Source organism: Urocampus carinirostris, chromosome 12 (genome assembly GCF_059441175.1).
Source record: "Urocampus carinirostris isolate Australia breed hairy pipefish chromosome 12, RoL_Ucar_1.0, whole genome shotgun sequence".
NCBI lineage: Eukaryota > Metazoa > Chordata > Actinopteri > Syngnathiformes > Syngnathidae > Urocampus > Urocampus carinirostris.
In genome coordinates, this window is record NC_142360.1 from 29286358 (window position 1) to 29300037 (window position 13680).

Consider the following 13680-nt stretch of genomic DNA (forward strand, 5'->3'; position numbering starts at 1 on the left):
TTGTCAGTGAATTTGACTGTTCACTTATGACATTCAAACTTTTTCTATCTTTTATCTTGTTTAAGACCCAGATGTTGAACGAAAACTCGGGAGAATAGTCCTTCCTTCTTCAATACCTTATCTAAGATGTACTTTTTCATAAAGACACTTGATCATACAGTACCAAGGTGTTAGAAGACATGCAAGAATTCCTAAAATCTACACATACAATTGCTTGCGAAACTATTTGGGCCCCCTTAAACTTTGTGACCTTTTGCCACATTTCAGACTTCAAACGTTAAAATATAAAACTGTAATTTCTTGTGAAAAATCAACAAGTGGGACGCAATCATAGAGTGGAACACACTTTATTGGATATTTTAAACTTTAAAAAAAATAAAAAACAAAAAAGTGGGTGTGCAAAATTATTCAGCCCCTTTACTTTTAGTGCAGCAAACTCCAGAAGTTCAGTGAGGATCTCTAAATGATTCAATGTTGATCTAAATAACGACGATAAATGGAATTCACCTGTGTGTAATTAAGTTTCTGTATAAATGCACCTGCACTGTGATAGTCTCAGAGGTCTCTTTAAAGCGCAGAGCATCATGAAGAACGAGGAACACACCAGGCAGGTCAGAGATACTGTTGTGGAGGAGTTTAAAGCTGGATTTGAATACAAAAAGATTTCCCAAACTTTAAACATCCCAAGGAGCACTGTGCAAGCAATAATATTGAAATGGAAGGAGTATCAGACCACTGCAAATCGACCAAGATCGGGCCATCCCGCTAAACTTTCAGCTCATACAAGGAGAAAACTGATCAGAGTGCAGCCAAGAGGCCCATGATCATTCTGGACGAACTGCAGAGGTCTACAGCTGAGGTGGGAGAATCTGTCCATGGGACAACAATCAGTGGTATACTGCACAAATCTGGCCATTATGAAAGAGTGGCAAGAAGGAAGTCATTTCTTAAAGACATCCATAAAAGGTGTCGTTTAAAGTTTGCTACAAGCCACCTGGGAGACACAACAAACATGTGGAAAAAGGTGCTCTGGTCAGATGAGACCAAAATCGAACTTTTGGGCAACAATGCAAGACGTTATGTTTGGCGTAAAAGCAGCACAGCACATCACCCTCAACACATCATCCCCATAGTCAAACATGGTGGTGGCAGCATCATGGTTTGGGCTTGCTTTTCTTTAGCAGTGACAGGGAAGATGGTTAAAATTGATGGGAAGATGGATGGAGCCAAATACAAGATCATTCTGGAAGAAAACCTGATGGAGTCCACAAAAGACCTGAGACTGGGATGGAGATTTGTCTTCCAACAAGACAATGATCCAAAACATAAAGCAAAAGCTACAATGGAATGGTTCACAAAAGAAAATACATCAAGGTGTTTGAATGGCCAAATCAAAGTCCACACCTCAATCCAGTTGAGAATCAGTGGAAAGAACTGAAAACTGCTGTTCACAAACGCTTTCCATCCAATCTCGCTGTGCTCAAGCTGTTTTGCAAGGAGGAATGGGCAAAAATATCAGTTTCTCAATGTGCAAAACTGGGAGACATGCCCCAAGCGACTAGCAGCTGTAATTGCAGCAAAAGGTGGCACTAGAATGTATTAACTCAATGGGGCTGCATATTTTTGCACACCCACTTTTTCATTTTTGTTAAATTTAAAATATCCAATAAAATGTGTTCCACTACATGATTGTGTCCCATTTATTGTTGATGCTTCACAAGAAATTAGTTTTATATCTTGATGTTTGAAGTCTGAAATGTGGCAAAAGGTCACAAAGTTCAAGGAGAGCGAAAGGTTTTGCAAGCCACTGTATAAAACTGTTTTGTTGGGTTAAAATGGTGCATTTAAGAGTAAAACACACAAACAAGTTGGCATTTCCAGGTATAATACCTTTATTAGGATTCAAATTGTTTCACTTTGGTCACCGTAAAGAAGAATATCAGAATTTCTCAATAAAAATCAAAGTGGCCAACTCAAAGCATTTATATTAACTCCGACGAAAATATGAGCCTGTCTCAAGTATAAGGGGAAAAAAGAACAGAGCAAAGACAGTTGGTGTGTTTAAAAGAGGAACCAAAATAAAACCAGTCCTTTATCTTAAAAAAAAGATGGATAAGCTTGAAAACAAAGATTCTTATAGTGTTCAAAATAGTGCAGGTGTTGGATTTATATTATCAAGTGAACATGCTGCACAAAATATAGAAAAACAGGCGATTCCATTTTCGGAACACAAAAAAGAAAACTCCCAGTTTCTAAATAAACCTTCTGAACCAAGCTCTAATTTGATAAATTTACCCAAACAATACAAACATAAACATAACACATTTGGCTATATGGGTTTACTCTTCAATTTGGAACTGACATTAGGACCTAAAAGGATCATAACACATTTGATAGTTTACCTAGATCTCACAGTATTTTCTGGCAACTCTGATGACCAGTCACAAGTCCACTTTATTTGTCACTTGGACATCTGTCTAAGACCATTCTTGTGTGTGAAACAATGCCGGGAGGGGTAAATGTAAGCATTCCAGACCCTTTTTCAAATACAACGTAAACACGATGCTGTTTATACTTTCCACAAGGGCTCTTTATCTTTTTTTTTTTACATTATACTGCAGCAATCCCACCCCCTTGCTTAGACATAGAGATGCAAAGTTGGACAATTACAGTTGAAGGATGCGCACCCTTCACGTTCCCGCAGAAGTTAGAGCGTTGGAGGCTTGAGGCCGTATTTCCTGGCGACTTCTGTCTGGGCGTACGCCGCGTCGCACAGCGAGTACAAGTGTGCCATCTCCATCTCTGACTTGGCCAAGTTGATGGCCTTGTTGAACATCTCAATTGCTTTGTCCAGGTTCCCTCTGAACAGAAGTTACCCTCGAGTTACTAAAGGTTGAATCAACGCGGGAAATAGAAATGTACAGTCGGATCCACTTACCGTTGAACTTCGATTGTTCCCATGGTTTCGTAGGCAAAGTCACATTTGTTGTCAATTTCGATGGCCTTGCTGATGAGGTCCAGACCCAAGTCCAGGTCTTGCTTCCACTGGAGCTGTAATAATCTGTACAAAATTGTGGAAGAGCTTATTTACAGAGTATGGATAATTGGAGAATTGGATCTCATAATGTGAGATTAAGCATATAGATCAGTGGTAGGTAAACTAAAGCCAGCTGGCCACATGCCAGGCTTTTTTATTCGCCCTGCCAGAAAAGGTCAAAATATAATGACTATATATATAATAGTACATACATTTCGACTAATAAAATTTTTGGGGGAAGGAACTTAGTCCCCGTTGTCCCTTATTGTCTCTACAACAAAAATAATACTACAAAATAACTACATGCTAGTGCTTAAAAACTGGGACTTATACATTGTTTTGCTTTCATTCTGAAAAGAAAAAAGATACTATATAATAATAATAATAATAATAATTTCCTTGTATTGTCATTCTGTGTAACAATGTACACAGAACGAAATGTCGATTGCATCTGACCCGATGCAGCCGCAGCCAAGAGAGGGCGCCGCCGACCACTTTTTAAGTCTTAGGAATGACTCGGCCGGGGCGCGAACCCGAACCTCCCAGTCTCAAAGCGGGCGCCTTACCATCTAGGCTACTGAGACTGGAACTGAAATATCACAACAGAAGTACTACAAAAATACAACTACAGTAATATTACAAAAATACAAAATAAATACTACAACAGAAATACTACCATAATACCACTATAGGAATTCTATAATACATATATACTACTACAGAAATATTACAACTGAAATACTGTCGTTGTATTTTTGTAGTACTTAGAAAATACTACTCAAGTCATTTTTATTTGTATAGCCCTAAATCACAAAGAGTCTAAAAGGGCTTCACAGATTATTACACTATATTACACAGACTATTTTTCAGAATATTATTATACATTCCCCTGCTCTGGAGCCAACGAGAAGAGTAGGTTATTTATATGCTATAGAGTAGAAGTGAGTTTTAAGCTTAGATTATTATTTTTTTAAGCTTACTACAGATATACAAAAATTCTGCTATGGAAATACTACAATAGAAATGTTAAAAAAACACCACAGAAAAATAAACAGTAATACTACAAAAATACAGCTGCAGAAATACTAAAAAAAATACAAATACAACTACAGTAATACTATAAAACTAAATTTCAAATGTAGAGCTTAAAACCGGGACCTAATACATGAGGTTTGCCTCAGTTGTGTTTTAAAACCAATTTGATGAAACTAATCTATTTAAAAACATATGTAAGGAAATATAACATGTCCACATATGTATGTACTGATTAATGGAAAAATTGGATAGGTATTTTTTCAATCCAATGTGGCCCCCAACTTCAAATAGTTGACCACACCTCATAGAGATCTTCACTTGTGCAATTCTTACCCTTTGTGGACATATGTAGTTGCGTTGTCAGCTTCTAGTTCAATACACTTGTCGTACATTTCGTCTGCTTTTCCAAACTGCTGCTGATCGGTCAAAGCCTAAAAATAAAACATAAAAATGTTCCATTCTTGATGTTGTGCTAAAGACCTACTTGAGTTTCTACCTGAGCATAAAGTGCATAGCCCTCAGCACACTTGGGGAACCTTCTGATCACATCCTCGAAACCATCCATGGCTTTCTGGACTTGTGCTGGGTTGTTGCCCGTGTACGCTTGCCTGTACTGGAGGACACAGGAGACACTTTTGATACAAATCTGCTGATGTAAAAACTTGACTGACGGTCATCAAAACTCACAAGAGCGAAGCATTTCTGCGCCTGGGCGAGTGCAGAGTCCGGCCTGAGCAGGATGCACTCGTCAAAATCCCCCACAGCTTCATCCACCTGGTCCAGCAGGATCTTTAGCTGTATGATTAAGACAAATAAAAATAATTATTTGCGGAACACCTTTTCATATATTACAAGTGTACCGAATGTTTTACTATTGGGGTTAAAAAGAACAGTTTTCGTACATTCCTCTTATACACCTGCCATTAGGCCCGGGCAATAAATATAGTCTTTTTGACAATTTGATAAAAGACAGACACTGGGTTAGCATGCTTTTGAGGGAATTGCCAACCTGGATGTTTGCGTCAATTAGCATTTAACGTTGCTGGTGCAGCCATTAACATAAAATTACAATGTGTTGTTTTTTTATTAAAATACAAAACATTTTTTGTCTCCTGTAATTAATTATAAATTATAATTGCAATATAGCTTAATAGTGAATATTGGATCGCTGCAGCACTTCTTAATAAGATAGATCTGAGCTGTGTTAGCATTGTATGACATCATTTTATAGATACATTATCAAAAAAGGAAACTGTATAAGTGTTGCTGTATGGTGTAGTGCAACTAAAAATATTTGCCATATTTTTACGTTCTCATTTATTTTACACAGCCTTTTTGGGTAGCAAGCAAAATCAAAGAGAATTACGTCAGCTCCCTCTCAAGTGGGCCTCATGTTATGTAAAACAAATTTTAATTCTCAAACTACGGTTATTTAAAAAAAAAATGCATTTTTATGATGGTTCATGTATTTTTGCTCATTATTCAAATCAATATTTTGGGTGAAGTGCAAGTAAATGCTTGAAAATGTTGCCATGTTTCTCAACATGTCTGTTAAAAAATTACGCCGACACTGCTCTCTGCTGGCTTCGTTTTGCCATTGCATTTATTCTTCCCTCGTGTTTGACGCCAGCTGGTATTGGTTAGTACGGTGTTGTCCAATTAAGCGCCAACGACCCGAAGGGTTCGCGTCCAAGAAGACAGGTGCATACCACACCTTTACAAGGCACTATGAAATGTGTATTAATACAAAGATTACGTACAAATTATGGACAAAAGCGGGATGAAAACAAAAGTGACCAGATGATGAAGGTGCTGTATCCGAGTCAGATCAGGAGGCTTCTTCTGCTACTGGTAACCATGGAAACCAGTACTATCTGTTTCATGTGGGGGCACAAACCCTTACCCAAAACGGCCTGGAGAGGGATAGGTGCTGCAGACAGGCTGTACTGGTGCCCCTAGAAGGCTAGCAGTTGAGGGATCTTTAAACCGTGATTATACAGTTGAATATAAATTTTTTTTTAAACAAATGAAGTTTTTTTTTTTTACCACTAAGAGGCGCTAAATAATACAATCCTTTCAAGTAACAGTACTGTAGAAATTGAGTACAACTGATCATGCATTTTTGCATCAAGGGAAAATTAAGTAACTCACGGTGAATGTCTACAAGGATTCCTCTCAAAATTGATTTTTGTTCAAATAAATCTAAATAGTTACATTTGGTCGATATATTTGGGAGAATTATGACCCAGCATCTCACATAATGACTAAATGAACAGCTCTAAAAGTATATGTTAGCAAAGTTTAACAAGATAAAAACAATAGTGGCAGGTGTGCCCTCATCATTTATCTGACTCATACCTGCCCCCTATGGTGATACACGTCAGGGTTACGTGTGTCGATTTCCGCCGCCATGTTGAAGTCTTGCGTGGAAAGCATGGGCTGTTGTTGCTGCATGTACATGCTCCCGCGCTTGATGAGAGCGTTGGCTCGCAACTGGACACAATGACCGAACAAATAAGCCAAAAAAACAAAGGAGGAACTTTACACCAAACATGGGATTTAGCAGCTTTGTTATTAACAGCAGATATACCTTGACATTTGCATCCTGCATGTTGATGACGCGGTCTAAATCGGGCTGAGCAGCTGTGGCGTTGCCGATCAGTAGGTAAAAAGTAGCGCGCAGCAGCAGCGCTTCGGCCATGTAGCGACCCTCCGAGTCCACCTCCTTGGTGCACTCACTGATTATCTTGTCATAGTTCTCTTCCTCCATGAAGTGCTTGGCCTTCAGGTACCCCGAGCTGAAGACAGCAGAAAAAAATCAGTACAAATTTCAGTATTTTTTTTTATTTACAAACCCATTTGGTTAGGTTGCTAAAACTTTTGTCATCCTGTCGAGATAGATAAAAACGAATACCTCGCCATGACCTCGGAGGACTCGCCCTCCTTGTCTTTGTCCTCGTCCTTCTTCTCTCCCTTCTGCAGCGGCTGCGAGATGATGTCGTCGGTGAACGAACCAAAGTAAGACTTGATGAACTGGGGTGAAGGCATCATCGGCTCACGGTTCTGAAATGAAGGGAAAATGTTTTTGTTTTTATGCTCAGGAAAAGAATGATCTTTTGAAATTCCAACAACTTGAGGGACTGACATACAAGGAATTTGCCAAGTATATACCTTGTATTTGTCTTTGGCTTTCTCTTTCCCCAGTTGTTTGAGCACTTTGTCTGCCAGCAGCATGCTCTGCTGGTTCTGGAAGGCCTCCAAAATACACACCGCTGTGACATCTGAGAGAAGAAAAGCCAGACAAATGAAAATCATGAGAAATTGCAGCTTTCATAACTCAAAAATCACACTATCAATTACAACAGCAATTACCCTCATTAGGGTTCCTGTAGCTTTAGGCAAGTTAAATAAGACTTTTAAAGACTTATTTTAATGGCGTTTGAAATCAAATTCAAGACCAAGTCGACAAAAAAAAAAAAAATAAAAAAAAAAAAAATTTAACAGACATAAAACACATAAAACACAAACATTTCTTGTACACATTACCTGGCACAGCTCTTAGCCATGGTGAAAAACGTTCGTCTAACAGCCACTTCTCAATAAATTTACTCCACCGTGGTCCAAAGTAAACGTCTATGCCCAAAGTTGCCATGTGCATTGTGGGTAGACCTAAGACATGCTTCTACTTTGGAAGGCCCAACTGAAACCACATCACCGTCTTGATAGTTCTGTTATCGTGGTCACGCTATAATGCCACAAAATTAAATCAGTGAATTATTCAAAAGGATCTTTGATAAATGTTAAATATTTTTTGTTCCAACAATTATAAATCTTATTAACCCCTTAAAGGGATTTCCCGAATTCTAAAAAATAGAAAATGTGAGAAAATAGTCCTTTTGCTTGCATAACATCTAAATATACAAGTCATTGGTACATTCCAATTATCTTCCGGGAAAATGCATTTTGTAGACTGTCTCGTCTTTGACTTCCTGAGCTCTGACGCCGTCTGAAGCACACTAGCAAGCCAGTCATTCAATTAGTTTAGATGTCAACTATTCGAAAAGGTTGTGAGTGTTTAAAGCCAAGTTTTGGTCATTTTGGTGGAGAATTCCTAGGCGTTGTGTCGGAGATGGGTGAAGTAATGGTACAACAGATGACCAGGAGCCAGAAGTGCGAACTGGCAAAAATAACACATACAAAACTAAATGAGGCTGAACCAGCCAGGCTGCCATAGAGAACGAAACTGGACCGATCGGCGGAAAAAAATGGGATAAAGGCTGACCGAAAACATGACGAGCCAGGATAACTGCGACCCACATCAGCAAAAAACACTAACCCTGCAAGGAGAAAAAACAATAAGCAGCAGAGACAGCTAGCCGACTGCTAACAGGGCTAACCTAGACCGCAAAAAAACTGGAAGCCCCCACGCTCAAGGGTAGCTATATGGACAATGTATCAGTTGCAAGACAAGCAGCAAAATCACAAGACGTGAAGTCCCAATTAAAAACCTTAATTGAGGCAAGGTCAAAAAAGCAACGCACGCTGTACACGACGGCAGGTAAACTTACCCCTTGATGATCAACTTGGACAAAACAAGTCAGAAGTCCCCCAGTAACAAGGTAAGCAAAATTTCAATTACTCAAAGCTGAAATATGCGCTATGCATTCACTGATTATTACAATTGCTGTCTGTTTTTCAACAGGACCCCCAATTGTTTTGGTTCTCGTTAACGTCACAGGTCTATGAGATCTAAGTTACGTGAGAAACCAAAATGCCTTCCGAGAGGATCACAAGTGTTTTTCACCAAAAAGCCACAAAGAGCAAAGGCCACCGCATCCTGAATGCAAAATTTGCCACATCATCGAGTGTGCATGTCATGTGTGAACACTGGTCCATGTACTTGACATGTCATTGACACGTGCAGCAGCCATCCGTGTGCAATGAATGACATGAAGATTGTCATTTAAATCCATTCCAGTTCTACACAGTGTACGCTTGTTACAAAGGCACTCACGCACATTATAAACCGTACCACATGGTGACCAATCTGATTCAGCATTTGCTGCTTCGATCAACACCCCCTCCTCACTTCCTGTTTACCAATTTTTACCCAAGTCAAATAACATTCCCAGTTTTTCCCCCCATCACTAAGCGCCCGGCTTAAGTTTCCTGGGGGAAACCTTGCAGTCTTTAACAGAAACACCCACAAATGAAATTAAACGTAAATGCGTCATACAAACCCAGCTACCGGCAAGATATGACCAGTCTTTCTTACCTTCCAGGCATTCCCTTTTATTGTCCAACTTCTCCAGAGCTTTGGCTCTCCTGAAGAGAGCTTTGATGTAGCGGGGGTTGAGCTTAACTGCTTGTGAACAGTCCTCCACGACGTCAGCCCATTTCATCTGTAATAGAAGAGTGGTTATGAAATATGACTGAAAGAAATCCTCCGCATTGTTGTGTCATTACAGGATTATACCCGAAGAAAATACGCAAATTCAAATTTCGCAGTATAATTTAAAGGTCCACATCAAGGATAGACAGAGCACGTCCCGCTTGTTTCGTTGAAGAGATACCAACCTGCTGCTCGAAAGCCGCAGCTCGGTTCTGGTAGAACGTTGACAAGTCGCTTTTCTGCTCGGTGGGGCAGAGCGAGATGGCCTCGGTGTAACACTGGATGGCGTTCTCGTACTTGCCAGCCTTGAAGTATTTGTTGCCTTTGTTCTTTGCTCCTTGGGCCCGGTCCAAAGGACTCTAAAGTTGAGAAACACAGGATTGGCAAAACAAAATTAGCTAACATAGAAAACAAAAATCGTTGATACATTAACTTGTCACAAGTAAATGATGCAGATTTAAAAAGCATGAATAAAAAGAAGACTAAGATTAGATGGGGGGGCGCTTAGCTAACAACTGCTAAATATAGGCAATTAAAAAAACTGTTCGATAAATGGATAGAGCTAGTTTACCTAAAATGTTAAAAGCATTCAAAGGAGAAATCGATTGTAAATATTTAATGTAGCAGCCTTTAAAAAACAGCATCGGTGTCAACAAGTTTACAGGGCGCCAAATAAAATATGTTTGCTACACGCCAAGGCCGGTCTTATTGAATGTTGACAATTTTTAAAATGATGCATATCGTATATCGAACCTAATTCAACCTACTAAAAGCCTTAAAAATACATCAAAATATGATCAGATAAAGCAAAATTTTCTTATGGCCCTCTCAGCTATCTCGAATTTTCCTCAGGCACAATAGACAAATTTTCTTGATATATAACCCCCTTATCATAAATGTGAAATGAAAGAAGCCGCTATTATGGAGGCAACATCTATCGCCGAAAGTGCACTGAATTGATTTTAAAGAAAAAAATAAAATGAAAAAACCCAACTAAAAGAAATTGATTGAAATATAATAAAATTAACTGTATCAACCAAGACATTACTTTCTCCAAGGGGATGTACAGGAAAAAATAAATGATTCGTTGTGTATGATACAATAATAAATCAAGGTAATCTCAGTGGCAGTAAAAAAAAAAACTTCTTGGGCTGAATGTGGACAGCAGGGCTTAATTTTGACAAATGTGATTTACGGTCACGACAACAATAAATATGTGTGTACAGGTGAACGCTACAGTGATGTTAAAAAGTTCAGATTTTATCTACGTAGCAAAACTCGTTAGCATTGCTAATTACTAGCCATGTTTTTGGTTTGTTTTGTCATGTCGTTCTGGGAACGCATGGCTCACGAGGCAGGTGCGTCCCCTTATATTAGTACACCTTGCTCAAAGATAATATTCACAGTTTTGACAGTTTCAACAGATTAAGGTAAATTATTATTTATTGCACTCAATACATTGTGCCTCTTACACAATACCGGGCAGAGCTTTTAGCTATGGTGAAAAACGTTTGTCAGAGAACCTCGTCTCATTAAATGTACACTTTCCTATGGTCCAAAGTAAACATCTCAGTCCAAAGTTGCTATGTGGATTAAGGGTATACCGAAGACATGCATCTGAAAGGCCAGACTAAAACAACATCACCTTTTTAATACTTCCATATTTTGGTCACACGGTGTTGCCACGAAAGTAAATAGGTGAATTATTAAAAAAAAGACACATTTTACTAAATCTTCTATAGATCAAACAAATATAAATCTTTCGAAAAACAGATTTAAGACATTTCAATACCGATTATGCGTAACCTTTTTTAAGCACCTTAAGGATGAGTGCAATACAGCGTGTTTGTACCACTAACTGCAGGATTGCTGTAGAGCTTTTCTACCGCTAAAGCTGGTAAGAAGAAATGTCATCAGGATTTTTTCCTTGTCTCTTACCCAATGAGATGCATCATAATACAAATGAGAGCTTGATGTCTGCCTTCTTCAATTACCTGGATGGTTCAAGCGTATAGTTTGCGGGTGTTAAGAAAAAAAATGACCAATACCAACAATGCGCACGAGGACTTATTATAAGACGAATGTTTTTAGATTTCAAAGATTTGCATTCCATAAAACAGAATGAAAGCTGAGTACATTTGACTATAAAGGATATTTTAAAATTAACTACAAAGTAAGTACATGTACTCAGTTTGATGCAGTAGAGAGATTCACTGACTGTTATTCTTCAAGGTATATTAGAAGGTTAGGCTGTCTGGAATGCATCAGACGTATTTCGATAACAGAATTCCTGTGAGTGCTGACAGGAGAAGGACAGACGCACAAGAACAAACATCGCGATGCCCTTCGGCTAGGTGGCGGCGCGCCCATGGGAGGATGAGTCGGCACGCCATTGAACGGGGAGAAGATGGACAATGAGAAAAAAACTAAAGCTAGTTGCAGACACATAGCAAGTTGGGAAAGGGTGTTTTTGAGATGTTTATTGAAATGTATAAATGATTATGGAAAAATCGGGGTGGGAGTCATCCCCGGAAGGCACACTTACATCTGCTGTTGTGAATAAACCCGCCCCCGTGCGGAATTGAAGGCTGTTTGATTATTCTCTTTTATACTCTCTCTAAAAACGAGCACGTATGATTGTTGGGTAAATGTAAATCGTGTTTGGTTAATGGAGTCAGATAACTAATTTGAACGTTTTGGTAAACGTTTGGTACATTTTCAACAGTAACGACCACTGGATTCCCAAGGTAAGAACTGTTACCTTGTCACATCTCATCTCATCCGCTGCACCACTTATCCTCAGTAGGGAGCCCATCCCAGCAATCAGTGGGCAGGGGACACCCTGAACTGGTTGCTAGCCAATCGCAGGGCACACAGGGACAGACAACTAGCTCATTCACACCTAGGGACAATTTGGACCAGCCAATCCACCTGAAATGCATGCCTTTGGAATGTGGGAGGAAACCGGAGTGCCCAGAGGAAACCCGCGCAAGCACGGGGAGAACATACAAAGTTCGGCAGCTGGATTTGAACCCACACAGGAGGTTCCCAAGACCTTAGAACTGTGCCGCACACGCGCTAATCAATGCGCCGCCCTACCTTGTCACATAGCCAAACATGAATATAAATTTAGTGACATCTCTACTAAATAACTCTGCTCGCACCTGGTTTTAAAACTCTTATTTATGACAGTCTTAATGAACTTCAATGATCATAAATAACCCGGAAAGGAGACTGTTAGGATTTTAATTTTTAATTTTAAGTGGAATATTTGTAAAGAGACACTGGCTCTGACATTATAATTATTTCATATATTCTTATGAAATAATCAAACGTCACACAGTAAAATATAAATCACTAAAGAAATAGCATTTGTCTGGGGGTAGGGTTTAGCAGATTAGTTTAATGTTGCCTTATAATATATATAATTTGCTTTTATGGCTCTTTCAGTCAAAAAGGTTCCCAATCCCTGTTCTATTAGATCTTAGCTTATGGACATTAGCGCCTTCCGGAGGGTTTAATAGAGTACGTGAGTGCAACTATGCATGGCCTCCCTAGCTTAGGTAACCGTCACCGGCAGTCAGGTGCCCTTGGGTCCCCCTAACGCAATGAGACCCACGCAGTCGGTCCAAGGGATGAAATTCACCCGGACCCTTGCCAATAGAGTTGGGCGAGCGGTACCATGTTCTCCAGACTCTGGTTGGCACGCGAGGCGCTGCCGTCTTGGCCCTGCTCCGGACTGGCGCTGCCTTCAGGTGTTATCCGCTCGTCGCTGCCTTTACCCAGCCGTCCCTTCGCCTTGTTGCGGTTCCATAAGTAAACGGCCCCCACCCCGAGCACGATGGGGGCGCCGACCAGCAGAGCCAGCTGCCAACGCGGGAGGCCGGTGCCGGAGGGCGGCTCGACTGGCTTGGAGGCAGCCATGTTGACGAAGCCTGGTTTGCCTATCGAGCTCACGAGCAAGCGTGCTAGTTAGCAACTCTGCGCAAGTGGTTTTCTTCTTCGCGTGTTGCGCACAAGGTTGTGCGTCATGTGGAAAGAAAGGGCTGACGGGAGATTTAGTTTTTCGTTGGGCTATTCGTCGCATGAACTTTGTCCTTCATAGGGTTTCGGGGATAATTTCACAATAAGTAGAATGAATGAATGAATGAAAACTTTATTCGAACATTAAAATAAAAACAGAACAAAAACAATAACTCAACAACAAAATAATATT

The 13680-nt window shown here is 39.9% G+C and overlaps 1 protein-coding gene across 1 annotated transcript; it reads right to left on the reverse strand.

Moving 5' to 3' along the window:
- Positions 1-1874: 1874 nt before the first annotated feature.
- Positions 1875-13487, reverse strand: tomm70 (translocase of outer mitochondrial membrane 70). The gene is made up of 12 exons (XM_088349761.1): positions 13146-13487; positions 9650-9823; positions 9348-9474; positions 7244-7353; positions 6987-7135; positions 6663-6870; positions 6431-6565; positions 4760-4867; positions 4569-4685; positions 4406-4503; positions 2939-3061; positions 1875-2861 (listed from the first exon to the last, which is right to left on the reverse strand). Exons 1-12 carry the CDS (start codon positions 13386-13388, stop codon positions 2708-2710), a joined length of 1746 nt encoding a protein of 581 aa, XP_088205887.1. The 5' UTR covers positions 13389-13487; the 3' UTR covers positions 1875-2707.
- Between the last annotated feature and the right edge of the window lie 193 nt (positions 13488-13680).